At 48.6% G+C, this 23,215-nt stretch overlaps 1 protein-coding gene across 1 annotated transcript in view; it reads left to right on the top strand.

Moving 5' to 3' along the window:
• CPPED1 (calcineurin like phosphoesterase domain containing 1) overlaps positions 1–23,215 on the top strand; it is a 35,313-nt gene that overhangs the window by 11,001 nt on the left and 1,097 nt on the right. The window contains exon 3 of the mRNA XM_077316995.1: positions 12,891–13,313. Within this exon, the coding sequence (XP_077173110.1) occupies positions 12,891–13,313 (423 nt within the window). The remainder of the gene's footprint in view (positions 1–12,890; positions 13,314–23,215) is intronic.

Genomic DNA, 23,215 nt, shown 5'->3' with positions numbered 1-23,215 from the left:
AAGTTAACCCTAAACGCAGCGAAAGACTGTACGCAAGGAAAATCACCTCTCTGGCGCGGTGGAATTAATGAGCTTTGAAGTTAATCAGATTTCAAAGCACCCTCTCGGAATGCTTTAAAGAGCTCGTGACACCCAATCCGACACCCGCACAGAAATCTCACCGGCGCTCTCCGGCGCGCCGTTCATAGGAGAGCAATTCTTCTGAGGCGCTTTGTCTAAGCTATGCGACATTCCCTCTCTTTAAAAAATCATTATAATTTTATCAAGTGACGATTCTGCAGATAAGTCATTAGTCCTCCCCACGATTCTAGGAAATCATCTGCAGGTGGGCTGAGATAAATGCTTGTTAACGGCTTGAGCAAGATTTAAAAGGCTGCATTTTGCCCCTTGCTGGTAATTGGTGGTGACGGAACGTACCGACACCTCCCAGCTGATTTCTGGCAACCCTGGAGGGCTTTCAAGGCAGAAGATTTTCAGAGATGGTTTGCCATGATCGGCTTCTGAATATTGACCCCGTACTTGCTTGGTGGGCTCCCATCCAAAGGAGAATGATTCTCTCCTCCCCTCCCCAACTTCATTAATGGGCTGTCAGAGAGCAAAAGGCCAGTAGCAGGAGACAGTTGACACCAGGCCCTAAGTCAGTGGTCCCAGCTGATCTTGGGTTTGGAGGGCAATATTTCCTCCTAACAGCCAGGACAGCCCAGTGATCTGACTCTCTCTATAGCAGCTTCATAGATTCTATGACATGTCTCAGTGGTAGGGCACCAACTTTGCGTGCAGAAAGTCATAGGTTCAATCCCTAGTATCTGGCATGTGGAGGATGATCCTGCACTGAGCCAGGGGTTGGACTAGATGGCCTTTGTGGCCTCTTCCAATTCTAGGATTCTGCGATCTTGGTTACTGGGTGTCGATCCTAAAGCACTACAGGGGAGAAGAATGAACTGTGTGGTGGGACACAGGTTCACTGTTGCTCTACAGGCCTAACCTCTTTCTCCACTATGGAAGCGGTAAATGGTGGGTCGACCGATTGGCTGGTCCTCACATCCTACTTCCACGCCCACTTCTCTGTCAACACCCCTGGGGTTCCTCAAAACCTGAAAAATATTTCAGGGGTTCATCCACGGTCGAAAGGTTGAAAAGACTGCCCTGAGCAGTGTTCCTAAATCTCCAGGAATTTCCCCAGCCGGAGCTGGCAACCCTCCTACCTGCTGACTGACGGTGTTTCGTGGGACTGAATCGCTCCCTAGAGAAGCTGGGCCTTTGTTACAGCAGATACTAGGCAAGTAGCACCAGTCTCTTTCGACAGCTCCGCTCTGTTCTTGGCCCCACTTCGGATATCCAAACCTGAAAGTGGAGCAAATCCCTTTTATTGCCAATTGCCATGTTCTGTTAGCACGGCTGACTATCCGAGGAGACAAACGCTTCTGGCTTGCCTTTCGCGGGCCGAGATCGCTTCCGAGCCCTTAATTTGCTAACTGAAATGAATATGATACGGCTCAGTAGAAATGACACCGACTGATATTTTTGAAGACGTAAAAAAACTAGTTCTAGTTAAAGGAACAGGAGCCAGATGGAGGAAATTATGCCGAAAGCTGTCAGGTGTAATCCACGCTGCCCAGGCCTAGACAGGAAGAGGAAACATGAGCAATTGTTATCAAGACTGACACCTTATTAGCGCTTCCCTGGGCGGGATGTTACGCCTTAATCGGATGCTGCAGCGGAAGGAGAGGAACGCTGGCCGTCTCTTGACGGCCGGGGAGCCCTTGAAAATATCCCCCCTCTCCCAGTAATCTCTCAATTTTGGACTTCACAGATCCCGGTATTCTTGAACCCGCAAAGGATTCATACTTACCCTGGAAATTCCCTTGTAGAAACGGGCAGACGTAGGCCCCATTCAAGGATTTGACCCTGCGGTAATGTTTTCCGTGTGGGAGAGCACATAGATTTGCCTGGACAATGCAGTGTTTTCCCAAGGATTCAAAGGGCTCGTTCACTTGCCCGTACAAGAAATCCAGCATTGCGGACTTCATATTACGTATGAGGATCTGAGGCGCCCCATCAATAATCCCCTAGGCAGAAGAACAGAATCTCGAAGAAAGTTCCCTCGTTTGGTACAAATGTTTTGGGGTACAATGAAATGTGGTCAGCCTGTCAGTCAAAGGAGGCTCAAAAGAAAATAAAGTGGGGGGAAATACACCCAAAAAAACCCCCAAAAGAGGAACATAATCCCAAAGTCATTACTGAATGTTCTCTTCCATTACTATGATGTAGCAAGAGCAGTGCCCCCTATGATTAAATATGGGGTCAGTGGGGAAAGGGAAAGAAAAGGCCTTCTAATCTGGGGGTGGGGGAGAGAGGCCAACCGACCACTGTCCCTTAATCCAGCTGTCCCCAACCCCCGGTCCGGAGACCGGGACCGGTCCGTAGATCAGTTGGTACCGGGCCGCGGCTCCTTTTCATCCTCCTCCCCGGCTGCTGCCTCGGGGGCTGCCCTGCCACTCTGCCACCGGCTCACCTTTGGTGCTCTTCAGCAGCCGCCATGGCTGGGGCTCCCCCTCGGCATGGCACTGCACAGCTGCTACGGGCAGTGATAAAAAGGTTGGAGACCACTGAATCTTTGGGTTTTAAGGTGAGGAGTGGGTGAGACCTATAATCTGTTGCCTCGCCCTGTTGATATTAGTAATAGAAGTGAATTTCCGGAGGACAACAATAACAAACCGAATATCAAATTGAAACCAGACATATATCCGCGCAGGAACAACAAAAAAAAAACAAATTAAAGAAAAAGAATATTAGCCTTACAGCAGAAAACACTGATTACAACAAGAACTCGGTTTATCATAAACAAGACTAATTATCACATTACATAAACAGGATTGGCGTGCTAAATAAAATTACCCCAAACAGGCTAAGAGTCAATTTGTCGGCATGAAAAAAAAAAGGCTGAAGAATGTTAGGATTTGTATATCCAATTAAATACAGTTCATTCCTTAAGCTTTGATTTAATTCGCTGCAATCTGTCCTTGCTTCGTGATTGGATGAGGCCGTAGCTTTCCCAGGCTTTTACTGTTGTTTTTTTGCATTTCCTTTCTAGCTTCCTCATCGTCTGGGTCATTAATCCTCTGTTTTTCACCACTGGACGAAAATTACATTTTTCCACCAGCTCCTCCATCCCACAAACCCAGAAACTGTGACATCTTTGTCTGTTCTGTATCTCTGTTAATTTGTTCTTTATCGCAGCATTTCGACATTCCAGGGCAGATAGCTTTTTTTTCCGTTGTAGGCAAACAATCATTAGTTTTTGGTAGCTCAGAGGCTTCTAATGCTGTACCTTCCGCACCCTCTAGTTTTTCCATCGATATATCTAATTTAGTGTCAAGCAAATCTGCCATGCCAGGCAATATTTCTGCCTTCACAGAATCTCGCTTTTCCGTGGCGTGTTTAATCTCGCTTTTCCGTGGTGATTTTTTTAGACTCAAATTTCTGGTTATTATCTCAGATTCAGCCTCTGTTCCAGAATCTGGCTCTGGCTCTTAGCGTACAATTACCGGCAAAGAGGACGTAGAAATCTTTAAAATATAATAATAATCTTTATTCTTATTTCCCGCCTTTCCTGATAGCTCAGGAAGGGTTACAGTATGTGAAAACATCTATAGATGTACATTTCCATGGAGCCTGATTTCAATAAAACTTGGGGAATGACAGCTTTTTCTTGGGGAGAGGAGGGAGTCAATATCCCTTTGATTTTTGGAAAGGAAGCCAGCTCCTGATGCTTTGTCTGGCCTCAACCGTAGGCCTGGTCAAACAGCCCTGTCTTGCAGGCCTTGCAGAATTGAAATCCTTCAGCAGAGTCCTCAAGGCTGTTTGGCAACAACTTCCATGCTTGTTAATCTTGTTCATTAGGGTGGAGGAGTAAATATTTTGAAAGCTTTTATGCAGGTTGCCCCGATCCTTCTCTTTTCATTTCCTCTGGTATGTCCAGGCTGCCTATAGATCGTTGAGTTTTGTGGGTCTCAGGGTAAATCGTACACACGTCATGTGTCCCCACAGAGGACGTATTTCCACAACACACATTGTCCACCCCAGAATACTGCCTCCCCACAATGCAGCTGGGGTGGAAAGGTTCCACTGCGGAGGGGAAGGCAGGGGGGAGGGTATTTGCACAAAGGTGGGATTGCGTTGTAACGCAATCCCACCTTAATGCAAATTTTAATAATGTCCAATTCAGCCCTGTGCTGTTGCAAAGCGCCACAGAGTCAACTGGGGCATTTTTTGTCCCTTCTGGGACGCCGTAGGAGAGGGAGGGCCTGCAGCTGGATAGCCCCTACGGTAGACCGGGAAATGCAGAAACGTGTGTTCCCTTCCCATGGGGCAACGGAGGGCCTAAAGCACTGCAGGCCCAGGACGGGGACGGACCAGCACTGACGTCATGTGTCTGTGGGGATTAGCCCTACTTCTATACAGGCACCAGCCTGGCCTTTTCCTCCAGTGCAGAATCGGTCACGCTGGGATCTGAATCCACAAGAGCCCAGTCGCATCTTTAAGACTGACAGTAGATTTTAGCAAAGGTGATTTCAAGTCAGAGCTACCTTCCTCAGAGGCATAATGCGAACACCTGTAGTTTGAAACGACAGAACGCGGGGAGTGTTACAAACAGAGATCAGCTAACGGCAGCCTCCATAAAAGACTTGGATCCAGTTGGGAGGTGCAAGGAGCACTCCCAGCTATGGAAGGGAGGCAAAGTAGGACAAACAAAGAGAGGCCTAATTAGATATAGTGCAGTGTGAACCTACAAACTAAGTAACACCTCTAAAGGTTGGGTCACACTGAGCTATTAGCACTTATTCAAGTCTGGGGTGGGTGGGGAAACACTGTTAAATCTCTCGATGAATTGTAATGAATACCTGTATGTAACAACTGGCGTTGATGCTTTGTTGTCTCCCTTGGGCCTGTGCCATAGCAACCTACTTCAGGACACCAGTCTGGCTAGTCAACTGAGAACATCCTGAAGGTTCAAACAAAAGAACGCCAAAGGGAGAATCCAACCCCCGAGTGCCGAATGAAGAGATTTAACGCTGTCTGTTCTGTTCTCCGGCCTTGAATAATGATTTCATTCAGTCTAGGCCAGGGGTAGTCAAACTGCGGCCCTCCAGATGTCCATGGACCACAATTCCCAGAAGCCCCTGCCAGCAAATGCTGGCAGGGGCTTCTGGGAATTGTAGTCCATGGACATCTGGAGGGCCGCAGTTTGACTACCCCTGGTCTAGGCCTTGGGAAGTCTGGGTTCAACTCCCACCTTGCCACAAAGCTCATGGCCATGACCTTGGGCCAAGGACACCCTCTCAGCCCAGCCTACCTGACAAAGTTCTCCTGAGGCAAAAGTGAGGTAGACCTAACCACATCGGCCGCCATGAGGCCGCTGGAGGGAGGGTGACACAAAACTGTCCTCAACTGAATGGAGTTGCACATCGTGCAGGATGAGTGCGTAGAAATGCTCCCAGTTGCCAGGCTGACAGTGCGTCAGATTTTGCAGCGGAACTCCAGCCTGGTCGTGCCCAGGAGCCTGAGGCTCTCTCGGGATGAGGCTCCCTCACCCCTGTGCGTAAGGCAGGCACTCTGCCACTGCGCCACGAGGTAACAACCGCTGTGGCAATTTGATAGTTTAGGCAGGTTTGGTGCACGAAGGGACTGCATTATCATCACAAACACACAAAACGCGAGCTGATCGTCTGTTTGTGCATTCAGGAACTGAATAATTCATGGGACGGCCGCATTGTTAAGATTGTCTTCCATTAAACGGCACACTTACGGTGAAAGGTAATGCTCGATATTTTAGCCACCTTCCTGGAGAACGTTTCCACTTTGCATCGCAGGTCTCCGAGCCACAGTCTCTGGCTGAGGGTCCCTTTTTTTTTTTTTTGCTGATTGCTCAGAGGCACGCTTCCTGAAAGAGCGAGCCTTATCAATCGGAAGTTTTGCGGCTTGAAAGGCGCCCCCGTGCCAAAAAAAGGTCACGCGTTAACGAAGACAAAATTTGGCTTTGAACTAATAGCCCTGGGCGGAGGGATTTTCTCTAGATCTGAAATTAAATCTTTTTTTTAAGCGCAGGTTGTTTCCTGGAATAACTTTATGCCTGTGTTTACCACGCTGTGACTTTCTCTCCTTCAGCCTCAAGAGAGTATGTCTACTTACTGACATTACTGCATTAAATTAGGTTTTTAAAAAAATGTTTAAAAAGATATCAATTCCATGCGGTACACATCTGTGGAAGAACCGGCCGTACCGCCTTTGGCCTCCTGCATCTCCGGCAAAATTGCCAGCTAAATTGAGATCCTTCTATCTCTGGGGCTGGCGGGTTCTGATGAAGCAACGGGTTGGGAGAGCAAAGGGTGGCTTTTTAATTTCTCCTCCCAGCTCTTGGATGAAGGCTGCAGTGATCAGGTGCATAAACTGATAAAATTTCACACTTGCGTTACTGAGGAAAACATCACGAAATTAGTTTCTAAGCCAGGAGTGAGTTTGGCTCCCGTTAGGGGCAAGTTAGGGTCCACCGTCCAGCTTTCCGAGCGGGGAAATGCGGGTAGGTGGGTACCAGCATCTGCTCTGCTTGTTCCCCTTAGCCTCCTCCGGAGCAGCTGTCCCCATACAAATCCCAAGTAGACCGGGAGATATTGTTTGGCCCATCAATATGGGATTTGCTTCAGCTGGACCTTACCTTTCCAGTTGATCCTGCTTTTTTTCTCCGCATTCCATGGACAGAATGCCCTTATAGGAGGAGCAAGGGCTATAATAAGGGGTGGCGTTTTTAAACAATAAATCTTTTTACGGGGGGCTCCGAAACACAGAGAGACTCTTGTGGCACAGAGTGGTAAGGCAGCTGTCTGAAAGCTCTGCCCATGAGGCTGGGAGTTCAATCCCAGCAGCCGGCTCAAGGTTGACTCAGCCTTCCATCCTTCCGAGGTCGGTAAAATGAGTACCCAGCTTGCTGGGGGGTAAAGGGTAATGACTGGGGAAGGCACTGGCAAACCACCCCGTATTGAGTCTGCCATGAAAACGCTGGAGGGCGTCACTCCAAGGGTCAGACATGACTCGGTGCTTGTACAGGGGATACCTTTACCTTACCAAGACACAGAGAGAGAGAGATTTGGACACATTTCCTAAGTGTGGGAGCCTCTTTATATCTTTTTTACCCTCTTATACCCCACCTTACCTGGGCGTATTTATTATTTATTCATTTATAATATTAGACCACTGAGGAAGACCCTAAGAGAGGTTGAAATGCGTTTGGTTCTTTGGTCATTTATCAGTATGTGTCAGTATGGTCTGGATCTGTGCAAGAGTGTAAGATTAATGCGGATGTTTAAAAATCTTACAGAGGAGAGGATCGCAGTAATGGGTTTAAACTACGTGGAGAACGATATTGGCTAGATATGGGGTTGGGGTGGGGAGGAATCCACAGTCAGAGTAGTTCAGTAGTGGGACGGGCTGCCTAAGGAGGTGGGGAGCTCCCCCTCACTGGTGGTCTTCAAGAAGCAGCTGGACATTTATCATGGATGCTTGAGGCTGATCCTGCATTGAGCAGGGGGTGGGACTGGATGGCCTCCATGGCCCCTTCTCATGCTAGGATTCCATGAGTCCAGTTCAGCAATGGAAGGGGCTGCCTAAGGAGGTGGGGAGCTCCCCCTCACTGGTGGTCTTCAAGCAGTGGCTGGACAGATACTTCTCCAGGATGCTTGGGGCTGATCCTGCATAGATGGCCTGCATGGCCCCTTCCAACTCTAGGATTCTATGAGTCTAGTTCAGCAGTAGAATGGGCTGCCCAAGGAGGTGGAGAACTCCCCCTCACCGGTGGTCCTCAAGCAGCAGATGGACAGATATTCTGGATGCTTGAGGCTGATCCTGCATTGAGCAGGACATGGGACTAGATGTCCTGTGGGCCCCCTTCCAACTCTAGGATTCTGTGATTCTAACCAGCATTTTTTCCTTTCCCCAAATCATGGATAGTAAACAGAAAGGAGGAGTTCCCATCTCTAAAGCACCATTACCCTGCTGAATTGTATTTTTTTTTTTTTTTTGAGAAACAGGCGATTTTACAGTGAAAGTAAGCTGTGCAAATTCACTGTTGGGAGGGCTGGGGGGTTTTGTTGTTGTTGTTGTTTGTTTGTTTGTTCTTAAATCCTCCTTATTCCAATAAGTGGTATAAAACAGGAGATCTTCCCTACCTCCACCACCCTGACATACATCCAGGCCAGTTGTCTTGCTAGCCGAGGGGTTTGTCAAATGGTCCTGCGCGCCACAGGACAGAACGTGCCGAGCAGATTCGTCGCCTTCTCCCGCATAAATACTCAAAGCGTTCGGTGGCAATTAGCTGACTGCTGTAAAATCCAAGAGGGCGATCTCAGCTAGCTTACTATAAAATTTAATTTGCGCCAATCAGGCCAAGATAGGGAAGTGTGAAATAGACCCCGCGTAGGATTTCTCTGTTTACATCTGTACCCAAAATAAACGTGATTTATGGAAGCAAATGCAGCCGCAGTGTGTTACTTCTGTTCTGACTTACTGACTGCAGTCTGCTAAAAAAAAAATCCAGTTGGTGTGGGCGATTTTTGCGCTCTCCGTTTGTAGCATATCTTTTCCCTTTGCAGCTTTAGCACGGGGGGGGGGGGGGGACACACGTTTGGGGTGACTTTTTAGCTGAATTCAGTTGTGGTATTATGCAGGCTTTCTCAGCCGTGAAACCCCAGGGTTTCTTGCTGGACCTGAAAGGGTTTCCAGAAAGGTTGGGAGATAATTAATTTTGTATAGATTTTTAAAAATTGTTGAACATTTATCGGATGACCTGCCCCCCGCCCCAAAGTGGCCAGTGGTGGGTCTGGAGGGGTGGGAAGGGGAGGGGACCCATGTGGGCATGTGCACAACTATGCTATCCAACCATATTCTGCATGATCATGCCACTTCTGGGGTTTCTTGAAGCCTGAAGAAGGTTTCAGGGGTTTCTCAAAGGTAAAAAAAAGTTGAGTTCAGCAAAGACAGGGGGAATGTTCTTCCCGCCCTTCTTTCTGCAAGTTTCTGTGCTAAAAGCAGAATCATTTCCGTCCCATCCTCCCCGGCATTGTAAGTTATATTCACCCATAAAATTAAACCTAGCTTTAGTTGTGCCCCCCCCCCCCCCAAATACCTACTTGGGACCACACTTGTCTGTTTAATACCTTTTTCAAACTTGGTTTTGCGACTTTGGTGGAACTGTAGCCCCCCTACCCCTTAATCCTTCCCCCACTCAACTGTAGTAGTGCCAAGGTACACGCCCACTTCAGAGCTGGCAATTATTTTGATAGCAGTGGAATATTAATCTGGGGGAGAAGGGAGTCCTTAAGTGGGCTGGACGGTAAGCTGAAGTGTGCAATCACTCCAGTGATCCTGGTGAAGCTGAAATGAAAGATAATTGAACGTCTTAAAGGGCAGAGGGGTGAGAGGAAGGGGGGACAAATTTCAAAGTAATGTTTTTTTAAGTACAGTTGCTTTTGTCGTTTCTTAACTTTGGTGTGAAGTGCCTGGGGAGGAAAAATATTCGTTTAATTTATAGATCCGCCGTGTCTCCCTGCCGATAAATGCTTTTGCAATAAAAGGGGCATTGTACAGTATAATTCAGTATCTAATACGATTTTCAATTAGATTGCGGCGTTGGGTGGCTTTCTGGCGTGCAGTGAAACAAGTTAGCCTAGTTCTCCGAGAAAAGGGATGTGTTAAGAAAGATAGCTGGAATCAGTGCTCAGGATCTGTGAGCTTGCGGTAGCGGGGGAGAACAGATCATCCAAATTCAGTTTTCCAGAAAGGTCTTCTGGAACCTTCTTAAGAAAGCAAACAAGTAGTTGCCACCTCAAACGTAAAGGAGACCTAGTTATGCTTGAAGTTGTCAACCCGTGGCTGGGCGGTACCATTTCAGATAGCAGAGAGGGGCTTGCTCAAAGTGGGCAAAACCAAATGCATCATTATAGGATGGGGGAGACCTGTCTTGGCAGTGGTACAAGGATCTAGAGGTCTTGGTCGACCAGGCACTGAACATGAGTCAGCAGTGTGGCTCAGTGGCTAAAAAGGCAAATGGGATTTTGGGCTGTATCAAACGGAGTATCGTGTCTTGATCACGGGAGGTGATGGTACCGCTTTACTCTGCTCTGGTTCGGCCTCACTTGGATTCTTGTGTTCAGTTTTGGGCACCCAGTTGAAGAGGGATGTAGGCAAACTGGAGGAGGGCAACAAAGATGGTGAGGAGTTTGGAGACCAAGACGTATGAGGAAAGGTTGGGGGAGCTTGGTCTCTTTAGCCTGGAGAGGAGACGACTGAGAGGGGATCTGATAGCCATCTTCAAGTATTTAAAAGGCTGCCATGTAGAGCAGGGGTAGTCAGGCTGTGGTCCTCCAGATGTTCATGGACTACAATTCCCATGAGCCCCTGCCAGCAAACGCAGATCGCAATGCCAACCACCCTGAGGGCGGTATATAAATTGAATCAAATAAAACTTTTGGCATCAGCACCACCCGCCGTGCCCCTTTCTCCTCCTGCGCCTCGGTTCCCAGCAGTCTTGTCCATTCCGGACAAGTACACTTTTCATTAAAACGCCAGCGCACGCCCGCCTAGAGATAGGCATGGCTCCATAAGGTATCTGTGGCTAATGCATTATGGATGCATTCCCCCCCTGCGCAGATGCCCTCTGCAGCGTGGCCAAGGTGAGTTAAAAACCTGGATTATTAGCAAGTGGATTAGCGCTTGGGGGAGAATAATCTGCCGGCGCCACTTCTGCTGACAGCCCGAAAAACGGGCCAGCACCTGACTTGGGGTTTGTTTTCTCTCTCTCTCTTTTTTTGCACCAAAGGCAGAAGATTATTTCTTCTGCGGCAGATGTTCTGGCAGAGATGAGGCAAGGTGTTGGAACTGTGTGAGGTTTCCGGGGGCCTCGGATCTGTTTTCCCCGCCTCCCCCCTTGATAGGACTTGGAGGGGAGCTGAGTTGGCCATTGGCCGTTGTGACTGCCAGGGGAGGCCTGTTAGTTTGGATCGCATGCTTTGGGGTGAGGGGAAACGAGGGCCCTCACAAGTATCCCCTCCCACGGTCTGTGTCTGGGCTGTACCGATTGAGACTACAGCTGGGGACTCAGCTTGCATTCCCTCGCTGGCAAAAGAAACGCCTTGCAAGTAGAAAAGTAGCTGGTAAGGGATAAAGTGAAGCTCTGACCGTTCTCTTTGCACTGCCGGGCTCTTTTCCCCTGGGTGTGCAGGAGGATGAGGTGGTAGGGCCTTGGCTGTGCTCTTTTATTTTCTCAGCATTTGGATTAAGGGTTTGCACAGGGATAGCTGGACACTGAAATGAATGCCTAAGCAAAAATGGCTGGATCATAATAATTGCTCCAAACGCTGTCGCCCGAGGTCTTTTACTTCCGTTCATTGCTAGACGTGCGCACAGGTAAATCAAGATGATTGTTTCTGCCAATGCAGCTCTCAAGCTGGGACTCTCATAGAATCATAGAGTTGGAAGGGACCTCATGGGTCATCTAGTCCAACCCCCTGCACTATGCAGGACAATCAGAAGCCTGAAGGATGAATGTTGGCTAAGCCACGAGAAACTTTCCGTGTGTCTTGAAAAACTTTTTGGAGCGTCTGAGAAACATCACGCGAACTATATAGATTGAGAAAAGCTGTATTGGCAGAAGCGATCGCCTTGACTTACCCCGACACCCTTCAAACAGAGGCGCTGGCTTTATTGCCGTTCCCCTCCCAGGAGGAGGCAGGCCCATCGCATTAAAACCCATTTACAAGTAATATGCTTCCCTTCGTGGTTGCTGAGTTGTGTACCGTTTCGAGGCGATCTTATTTTGTTTGGGCTTGGGGATCGCGTCCTTGGCATAATCAGCACGGCAGGGGTCAAAGATTGCAAGCCAAATATGATTCCAAATGGAATTTCACAGGCTCATGTGAAGTCAAATGAAATGTTCGTCCATTCTTTCACTAGTCAATTCTCATTTGTACACAATCAGAACGGGTTCCCGGGTTACTCAGTCACCTGTTTTCCTTGTCTTCTTTGGTGATTGTGAAACTTCCAATATTCTCAAGTTACAGCATATCGGTTATCACTTTGGCTCTCAGCTCTTCAAGTTCTGGAGTCAAGGACTCAGTCACCTGTTTCCCCTGTCTTCTTCAGTGACCGTGAAACTAGAAATATTCTCAAGTTAAAGCATATCGGTTATCACTTTGGCTCTCAGATCAAGTCCTGGAGTCTGTTATCACTTTGGCTCTCAGTTCATCAAGTTTTGGAGTCAAGGACTCAATCACCTGTTTCCCCTGTCTTCTTCAGTGACCGTGAAACTTGCAGTATTCTCAAGTTAAAGCATATCGGTTATCACTTTGGCTCTCAGATCAAGTCCTGAAGTCTGTTATCACTTTGGCTCTCAGCTCATCAAGTTTTAGAGTCAAGGACTCAGTCACCTGTTTCCCCTGTCTTCTTCAGTGACCATGAAACTTGCAATGTTCTCAAGTTAAAGCATATCGGTTATCACTTTGGCTCTCAGATCAACTCCTGGAGTCTGTTATCACTTTGGCTCCCAGCTCATCAAGTTCTGGATATGCTGTAACTTGAGAATATTGCAAGTTTCACAATCACTGAAGAAGACAGGGGAAACGGGTGAGTAGCCCGGGAACCCGTTCTGATTGCGTACACATGACAATTGACTACTGAAAGAAGAAACAAACATTTGATTTGACTTTACATGGGCCTGTCAAATTCCATTTTGATTCATATTCGACATACAGGGAACTGACGGCTCTGTTGGGAAAAGATCGCAAGCCGGCCCGAAGACGCTAAAGGCCCGGAAATAACGCCTTTCTGGTTGCGTTTTGCAGGGACTCCTTGGCGAGAGGCCCAGACCCGTGACTTGGAAAACGTCCTGAAGGGCCTCAGCCGCGACATCCCCGTGGTCTTCGTCAGCGGCAACCACGACCTTGGGAACTCGCCGACTCCCGAAACGATCGAGGAGTATTGCAGGCAGTGGGGAGACGATTACTTTGCCTTCTGGGCCGGGGGAGTGTTCTTCCTCGTCCTCAATTCTCAGCTGTACTTCGATCACTCGAAATGCCCGGAACAAAAGCAAGCTCAGGACCAGTGGCTGGACAAGCAGCTCGCCGTCGCAGGAAAGAGAGCCTGCAAGCATGCCGTGGTGTTTCAGCACATCCCCTTGTTCCTCCAGGCGCCCGATGAAGACCACGACTACTTCAACCTGGAGCGGTCAGTCCGGCAGGAATTGATGGACAAATTCCGCCAAGCAGGTAACTTCCCCCTTTCTTCCTCCTTTCAGAGAGGGAATATTTCAGTCCCTGCAAAAATATCTCCCTGTCCCAACAAATCAGTGTGTCAGGATTCAGCCTAGCTAATTTCTTATGTGCCAGGAATTCTTTTGTGGTGGAAACAGCGTTTTGTGCCTGCATCCTGAAGCGCTGACGGCCTAATCGCTGGCCAAAGAAGAAGAGTTGGTTCTTATATGCCGCTTTTCTCCACCCAAAGGGTAGAATAGAGACCAGTTTTAAAAATGAGCCAATCAAAAGCCAATCTACTCTCTAGTGGAAGAAGACCATTCCCAACAGAGAGCCAGTTTGGTGTAGTGGTTAGGAGTGCGGACTTCTAATCTGGCGAGCCGGGTTCGATTCCGCACTCCCCCACATGCAGCCAGCTGGGTGACCTTGGGCTAGTCACAGCACTGATAAAGCAGTTCTGACTGAGCAGGAGTCTCAGGGCTCTCTCAGCCTCACCCACCTCACAGGGTGCCTGTTGTGGGGAGAGGAAAGGGAAGGCGACTGTAAGCCGCTTTGAGACTCCTTCGGGGAAAGAAAAGCGGCATATAAGAACCAACTCTTCTTCTTCTTCAGTAATATCAGGGCTCTCTCAGCCTCACCCACCTCACAGGGTGTCTGTTGTGGGGAGAGGAAAGGGAAGGCGACTGTAAGCCGCTTTGAGACTCCTTCGTGAAGAGCAAAGCAGCGTATGAAAAACAGCTCTCTTCCTCCTCCTCCTCAAGTTAGATCATTTGATTTGTATATTGGGACCATTTTTCAGAATCCTGTACCAGGATCACACCCCAAGGCTGCCCCATGCTTTACAGTGTCCAAAAAAGCTGGCTCTGCCCCCAAAGTGCTTGAAAGGGAAAGAGAAACACCTAGAAGTGGGGGGAAAGGAGTAGGGAATGCATTCATTTTCCATTATACAGTGTTAGTTTTCGTCAGGGAGAGAACGCGTGAGCCCAGGGCTTCATGGAAAAACTGGCTCTGAGGAAGGCATTTGCAGGGGGACGACATCCATTCCGTCCAATGCCTGTGTCACTTTAGTAAATGAACCCCAAAAGAGCAGAGCAGCTCAGCAATTCACCCATACAAAAGCGTAGCTAAGAACATGATGCACTAAATCTGGATGTAGTAATTTTTTGGAACCTTCTTGACCCTTGTGGCTCCTTTTCTGTAGTAAAACTGAGCATTCCATTGTCTTACCTTCTCCCTTTGAAAAATGGCCTGAAGAACCTTTCCTTTGTGCTGGCAGGGTGTTGTCAGTGCAGTACAATATATATTATACATATTGCGGGGCCAACAGATAGGTGTTCAGTGGCCTATTTCTCAAGCCTTTCCCCACAGATAATACATTTCAGGACATTGCTGGTTATAAAAGTGAAGACCTAATAGAAGTGCTGAAATCTCAGGCTCCTTCATAGGTTTTTTTTTTCCTACCATTGGGTGTTGGCTTGTTTTTCTTCATCGGGCTCTCGTCATTTCAGGAGGTGAAGCTCCTGAGCAGTTAATATTTGTTCCGGTCGTTCAAATCCAAGCCGAGAAAATTAGACCGCTTGTCTTTCAGGAAAGAGCGACGAAGATGATCTGGGGCCAAGGGACCAAGCCCTATGAAGATAGGTTGAGGGACTTGGGAATGTTCAGCCTGGAGAAAAGGAGGTTGAGAGGGGACATGATAGCCCTCTTTAAGTATTTGAAAGGGTGTCACTTGGAGGAGGGCAGGATGCTGTTTCTGTTGGCTGCAGAGGAGAGGACACGCAGTGATGGGTTTAAACTTCAAGTACAACGATATAGGCTAGATATCAGGAAAAAGCTTTTCACAGTCAGAGTAGTTCAGCAGTGGAATGGGCTGCCTAAGGAGGTGGTGAGCTCCCCCTCACTGGCAGTCTTCAAGCAAAGGTTGGAGACACACTTTTCTTGGATGCTTTAGGATGCTTAGGGCTGATCCTGCGTTGAGCAGGGGGTTGGACTAGATGGCCTGTATGGCCCCTTCCAACTCTATGATTCTATGATTCTATGATTCTATGATCCTGCGTTGAGCAGGGGGTTGGACTAGATGGCCTGTGTGGCCCCTTTCAACTCTATGATTCTGTGATTCTATGATTCTATGATCCTGCGTTGAGCAGGGAGTTGGACTAGATGGCCTGTATGGCCCCTTCCAACTCTATGATTCTAGGATTCTATGATCCTGCGTTGAGCAGGGGGTTGGACTAGATGGCCTGTGTGGCCCCTTCCAACTCTATGATTCTATGATTCTATGATCCTGCGTTGAGCAGGGGGTTGGACTAGATGGCCTGGATGGCCCCTTCCAACTCTATGATTCTAGGATTCTATGATCCTGCGTTGAGCAGGGGGTTGGACTAGATGGCCTGTGTGGCCCCTTCCAACTCTATGATTCTATGATTCTATGATCCTGCGTTGAGCAGGGGGTTGGACTAGATGGCCTGTGTGGCCCCTTCCAACTCTATGATTCTGTGATTCTATGATTCTATGATCCTGCGTTGAGCAGGGGGTTGGACTAGATGGCCTGTGTGGCCCCTTTCAACTCTATGATTCTGTGATTCTATGATTCTATGATCCTGCGTTGAGCAGGGGGTTGGACTAGATGGCCTGTATGGCCCCTTCCAACTCTATGATTCTAGGATTCTATGATCCTGCGTTGAGCAGGGGGTTGGACTAGATGGCCTGTGTGGCCCCTTCCAACTCTATGATTCTATGATTCTATGATCCTGCGTTGAGCAGGGGGTTGGACTAGATGGCCTGGATGGCCCCTTCCAACTCTATGATTCTAGGATTCTATGATCCTGCGTTGAGCAGGGGGTTGGACTAGATGGCCTGTGTGGCCCCTTCCAACTCTATGATTCTATGATTCTATGATCCTGCGTTGAGCAGGGGGTTGGACTAGATGGCCTGTGTGGCCCCTTCCAACTCTATGATTCTATGATTCTATGATCCTGCGTTGAGCAGGGGGTTGGACTAGATGGCCTGTGTGGCCCCTTTCAACTCTATGATTCTGTGATTCTATGATTCTATGATCCTGCGTTGAGCAGGGAGTTGGACTAGATGGCCTGTATGGCCCCTTCCAACTCTATGATTCTAGGATTCTATGATCCTGCGTTGAGCAGGGGGTTGGACTAGATGGCCTGTGTGGCCCCTTCCAACTCTATGATTCTATGATTCTATGATCCTGCGTTGAGCAGGGGGTTGGACTAGATGGCCTGGATGGCCCCTTCCAACTCTATGATTCTAGGATTCTATGATCCTGCGTTGAGCAGGGGGTTGGACTAGATGGCCTGTGTGGCCCCTTCCAACTCTATGATTCTATGATTCTATGATCCTGCGTTGAGCAGGGGGTTGGACTAGATGGCCTGTGTGGCCCCTTCCAACTCTATGATTCTGTGATTCTATGATTCTATGATCCTGCGTTGAGCAGGGGGTTGGACTAGATGGCCTGTGTGGCCCCTTTCAACTCTATGATTCTGTGATTCTATGATTCTATGATCCTGCGTTGAGCAGGGGGTTGGACTAGATGGCCTGTATGGCCCCTTCCAACTCTATGATTCTAGGATTCTATGATCCTGCGTTGAGCAGGGGGTTGGACTAGATGGCCTGTGTGGCCCCTTCCAACTCTATGATTCTATGATTCTATGATCCTGCGTTGAGCAGGGGGTTGGACTAGATGGCCTGGATGGCCCCTTCCAACTCTATGATTCTAGGATTCTATGATCCTGCGTTGAGCAGGGGGTTGGACTAGATGGCCTGTGTGGCCCCTTCCAACTCTATGATTCTATGATTCTATGATCCTGCGTTGAGCAGGGGGTTGGACTAGATGGCCTGTGTGGCCCCTTCCAACTCTATGATTCTATGATTCTATGATCCTGCGTTGAGCAGGGGGTTGGACTAGATGGCCTGTGTGGCCCCTTCCAACTCTATGATTCTATGATTCTATGATCCTGCGTTGAGCAGGGGGTTGGACTAGATGGCCTGTGTGGCCCCTTCCAACTCTATGATTCTATGATTCTATGATTCTATGATCCTGCGTTGAGCAGGGGGTTGGACTAGATGGCCTGTATGGCCCCTTCCAACTCTATGATTCTAGGATTCTATGATCCTGCGTTGAGCAGGGGGTTGGACTAGATGGCCTGTGTGGCCCCTTCCAACTCTATGATTCTATGATTCTATGATCCTGCGTTGAGCAGGGGGTTGGACTAGATGGCCTGTGTGGCCCCTTCCAACTCTATGATTCTATGATTCTATGATTATTCGTTACCCTCTGGGTCGGCATCTGTTTTCCCCTTTGCTCCCGCTCGTATAGCAGTTCGAGTGTTCTCCAGGGGAGCTTGGAATGATAGGGAAAGAAGAGGTTTACTGCCGTAGTGACTTGTGCGAAAGCTGCCAGGACATCGGACCATGGGCTTGTGATTCTGTTCTGGTTAAGCTGAAGGTTCGTAGCCCTCTGAGCTCACAGAAGGGGAAATGGAGAAGGATCCATGTTGTCCTTTCAAATAGGGCAAGCCTTCTTCCTTTAGATGTTCAGAGTCAAAAGAGAACTGGATGGGGTCATGGAGGCCATCTAGTCCAACCTCCTGCCCAGTGCAGGATCAGCATAAAGCATCCAGGATGTAGCTATCCTGCTGCTGATTGTAGACTGCCAGTGAGGGGGAGCTCACCACCTCCTGAGGCAGCCTATTCCACTGCTGAACTACTCTTGACTGTGAATTTCACCCCTTGATATCTAGCCAGTACCATTCTACATGTAGTTTAAAGCCGTCATTGTGCGTCCTCTCCTCTGCTGCCAATGGGAACCTTTCCCTGCAATCTTTTAAATACTCAAAGAGAGCCACCATGTCCCCTCTCAATCTCCTCTTCTCCAGGCTGAACGTTCCCAAGTCCAGATTCAAATGGGTAGCCGTGTTGGTCTGATGTAGCACAACAAAACCAGAGTCCAGTAGCAGCTATAAGACCAACAAAGATTTATTAAAGGTGTTAGCTTTCGAGTGCAAGCACTCGAAATAGTCTGAGGAAGAGTGCCTGCACCCGAAAGCTCACGCCTTGAATAAATCTTGGTTGGTCTTAAAGGTGCTACTAGACTCTGATTCCCCTCAGCTTCTCCTCATCTCTGTCTTCTGCACCTTCTCAGGTTTGACCACATCCTTGTTGAAGGGAGGCCTCCGGAACTGCACCAGGACTCCAGGAGGGGTCTGCCCAATGCGACATGCAGGGGGACCATGACCTGTTGCCATTCTGATGAGATGCCTCTGTAGATACAGCCCAAGACTTGATTGGCCTTCTTTAACTGGGGCACCAACATTACATTTGAGTCCTGGCATTGAATTCCGAAGCTGTTGGCGTCCCCTCCTGACTCGGCCCCCACCTTCTCTTCTGGGGTCACCAGAGCGACCCCCCCCCCCCGAGGGACGGATTCCCGTCGCTAAGTATAACCAGTGTTACTCCCTTGCAGGGCCATGTGATCAAAGCGCCGCGTGGCATGTTTGATTTCGGCTCCTCCGTTCCTCGTAAAGCCACAGATCTAAAACTTGAGCTGCGGAATCTACATCTGGTGCGAAGCGCGGAGTTCCATTTCTCACTTCGAAGTGTCCCTAACAGTTGGGCTAATTAAACATAAAAAAAATTGTGTCCTTATCATAAATATTTATAAATCGGAAATCTGGCGCTTCCTGCGTTTCACCAAGTTAAGCCATGGAGATAAGCGTATGCTACCAATTTCTTCCTTTCTTTTTAAGTCATGTTAGTGCTTGTTGTTACTGCAAAGCAAATGGTGACAGGGGATGAAATTTTCCTTTAAAAATGTCCTTAAGGAGATGGTTTCCAGTGATCCTCAGATGGTTCTTAGTGGAACCATTACAAATCCATTCCAAAGGCAGATAGACTTGCTGTCATCTGGGGCGATGGCTAGATTGGCTTGCTGTTGGGTTGGGTTGGGTTTGGACGCCCGCTTCCAATCCAGGCTGGCTTGGGCTTTGTGTGGCAAACGCTCATTTATTTATTTGCAACATTCAGGGCCACCAAGGCAGGTATCCAGCTATTAGCTCTGCCTCCTGCTGCCATGGTATTTAGAGATTGTAGAAGAAATCACACAAAGGAAGTCTTAATCTATGGCCTGCCTTCTCCTTTGGAAGCCACTTGATTGCACATTATACAGTGTCCCCAGGTCCTCAGCCGACAGTCATGGCATAAGTTTGGTGTCGTGGTTAGGAGTGCGGACTTCTAATCTGGCGAACCGGGTTCGATTCCCTGCTCCCCCACGTGCAGCCAGCTGGGTGACCTTGAGCTCCTCACAGCATTGATAAAGCTGTTCTGACTGAGCAGGAATCTCAGGGCTCTCTCAGCCTCACCCACCTCACAGGGTGTCTGTTGTGGGGAGAGGAAAGGGAAGGCGAACTTTGTAAGCCACTTTGAGCCTCCTTCAGGTAGAGAAAAGCAGCCTATAAGAACCAACTCTCCTTCTTCAGTAATATCAGGGCTCTCCTCACCCTCAGTGGATTCTCAGTGGATTTCATCAGATTGGACGGAGGTGAACATTGAGGTGCCACAAGGCTCGGTACTGGGTCTGGTACTTTTCAACCTTTATGTGCCAGCGCTAGAAGTGTCCAGGTAGAATGCTCGTAAGATACGCAGGTGAAAGGTGGTAGAAAGAGAATGTCAAGCAATGGTACATCTTCAGCATCTGCGGAAGTGAGAGGGCCACCAGGAAGTGAGAGGGGCCACCAGCCTGATGAGGGTGGTTTGGGATCGCTGAACCTGTTGTAATTCGTTATTGCAAATTGCAAGGGGCTTTTGGGTGATCCGGAAGGCCGCTGCACGGAAGGAGTGAGAGGAAAGGGCTAAGGCCTCAGCTTGTACAGGAAGGAAGATGACCCAGTGAAAGGTATTCCCCCTCTTCCACTTTGTCTCCCAGCCTCCGGGTTGTCATGCGGGGAAATGATTCTTTATAGCTGGCTGAGACAAAACTAATGTTCCCTGTCAGCACAGTTCTCACTGCCCCAGTTGCAGTTTTTATATATTCGGCGGATGCTTCTCACAATTACAAAGGAACTACAATACCGATCTCGCTCCCACGGGCGGCCTTTCACTGCCGTCAAAGACGCGGGGAATTTTCCGGACAGGGATAAAACGCCGAGGTGCGCTAAAAATGTTTCTCCGGCAAGAGCGCGGCTTGTACTAAAGCGACAGGATCAGGGGTGGGGAGATGGTATGTTACGTAAGCCTAGGTGCGCTTAAAAAAAGAAATCAGAATGTACCCAAGGGAAGAACTTAAGAACATCCAAAGGAGAGCATTTTCTGCCTCCGACGGTTTTGAGGGGAAAGCTGAAGCCGTGGCCTGCCAAGGGGTAAGAACAATCCACTGCGGGTGCCCAGTCCATGGATCCAGGTCCCCATGGTTGCATCCAAAGGACCTCAAACAAGGAACAGAACTGGTTTGCTTTTCAGCTTTTGAAATCTTCTCACAGGCTTTGTCTGAGAGACCCGAGTATTTTTTAACGCCTTCTATTTGGAAGCAGAAACTCAAGTCGGGAAGGTAGGCATTTTTCTCACGCTGGGTTTAGAGACGGCGCTTCCATCCCAGGCAAAGTTTGGAGATTCGTGCGGGAGGGAGGCATTTATTTAAACAGAAATGGAGTGTGGCCTTTTCTGCTTTCATTGAAATCAGGCTTACGTGAGCAGGGTTTTGTGAAACCCCAGGGGTTTCTCAATGGTAAAAAAGCTGAGAGAGGCTGGTTAAACCCCGTAAAAAAAACCCTTAATACAATTAACAAGATGGCAGTCGATAGGAATTCAAAAACTACACACATACACATACACACCATTCAGCACAGGGGTCAAAGCCCTTGGGATCGAGGGCTCTGACCTAACATACATATTAGGGATCCACCGATGGTAACTCCGGGACCCCGTGTGGGCTTCAACCATATGCCTGGCGGAAGAGCTCCGTCTTACTGGCCCTGCGGAAAGCTGTTTTGCAGGCCCTGCGGAAAGCCGACAGGGCCCTTAGCTCTTCCGGGAGCTCATTCCACCAGGTTGAGCCCAGGCAGATGTCCCGGGGGCCTCAGAAAACCAGCAGATTCATACCCACAGAGCGAAGGGCCCTGCGGGGGGCATAGACAGATAAGCAGGGCCCAGGCTGCGTAAAGCCTTGGAGGTTAGAACCAATCCCTTGAACCTGACCCGAAAGCAGACTGGTAACCAGTCGTGGCACCAGCTGGATGTGGGCCCTCCAGGGAGCATTAGTAAGGACCCTCGCAGCCGCATTTTGTACCAGCCGAAGTTTCCGGATCAAAACCAAGGGAAGGCCCATGTGGAGCGAGTTACAGTAGTCTAGCCTGGAAGTGACCGTTGCGTGGAGCGACAAAGAGACTCCGCCCCCAATTTTTTTTTTTATGCTGGCAAGGGTAGTGAGCAAAGAGTCGATAAGGGGGGCCTTTAGGTTAGAATCTCCACTAGGACCCCATGATGATGTTGTTGTTATTCCTTCAATAAAGATTTGATTCCCTCAAGTGAAGCCTGGTTATGAGGAATAATCTGAGCCTCTTGCAACGCCCACATTATAATATATGTATTGCAAAGCGGCATCACGTTGCCAGCACTTTAAGTTTGGAAAGACGGCAGTTTTGAATGTCTAGCGCAGGGGTAGTCAAACTGCGGCCCTCCAGATGTCCATGGACTACAATTCCCAGGAGCCCCTGCCAGCGAATGCCTGGCGTCGGAATAGGGCCTCCTTTTTCATCTAAGAACATCCCCTGTTGAGCTGAAGTCAGAAAGAAATTAAAAAATAACTAAGGTTATGTGCCGTGCCTGCGAAACCCAGGTGGAGAAGGTGTTCTTTCGAGCTGGCTTTTTATAAAAACAATAAATATTTATATTCTGCCTTTCTGCTCGACAGCAGAAACAAGCATGTGGGGGGGCCAGGAGGGAGAAAGGGATTTCAGCAAACCCCCAGAACCAGAAACCCAAGAACAAACTTGGATATGGTAATATCCCAAAAAGTTAAAATAATATCGAAGCACAGAAATTTTTTTAAAATCAAATTGTAAACATTAAAAACTGTGCCAAAACCCATCCATTTTGGTTATGCATATAAATAGCTCAGTCTAGAGCAGACTTTCTCAGCTTTTTTGGCCATTGAGAAACCCCTGAAACATTCTTCAAGAAACCCCAGAAGTGGTGTGATCGTGCGGAATATGGTGCGGAAGCATAGGGGTGTCCACTCCTACCCGGGACCCCTCCCCTTCCCACCCCCTCCTGGCCCATCATTGGCCATGGGGGGAGGGCAGGTCGACATGACCATATATGGCCATATCACCCGATAAATGCTTAAGAAGAAGGAGTCAGAAAGTTCATTATTCCTTCATAGTGAAGGAATGGAGCACCAGTGTTTTCCAACTCACTCAGACACCAAAAGGAAAGCAATTATCTCATTGCTCTGAAACGCAACCTCAACATCTCATCCATTTTGAAGAAGAGTTGGTTCTTATATGCCGCTTTTCCCTACCCGAAGGAGGCTCAAAGCGGCTTACAGTCGCCTTCCCATTCCTCTCCCCACAACAGACACCCTGTGGGGTGGGTGAGGCTGAGAGAGCCCTGATATTCCTGCTCGGTCAGAACAGTTTTATCAGTGCCGTGGCGAGCCCAAGGTCACCCAGCTGGCTGCATGTGGGGGAGTGCAGAATCGAACCCGGCATGCCAGATTAGAAGTCAGCACTCCTAACCACTACACCAAACTGGCTCTCTAACAAATTAAAAATCTATAAAACATTCTCCCACCCATTTGGGAAACCCTTCCAGGGTCCCCCAAAAAAACCAGGATTTCACAAACCCCTGGTTGATCAAGCTGGATCTAGAGTAAGCAACTCTTTCTAGTAAAATTGCACTTACAG

Source organism: Paroedura picta, chromosome 17 (assembly GCF_049243985.1).
Source record: "Paroedura picta isolate Pp20150507F chromosome 17, Ppicta_v3.0, whole genome shotgun sequence".
Classification (NCBI taxonomy): Eukaryota; Metazoa; Chordata; class Lepidosauria; order Squamata; family Gekkonidae; genus Paroedura; species Paroedura picta.
The sequence above is the reverse complement of the archived record's forward strand: the minus strand, read 5'-3'. Positions and strand labels throughout refer to the sequence as shown.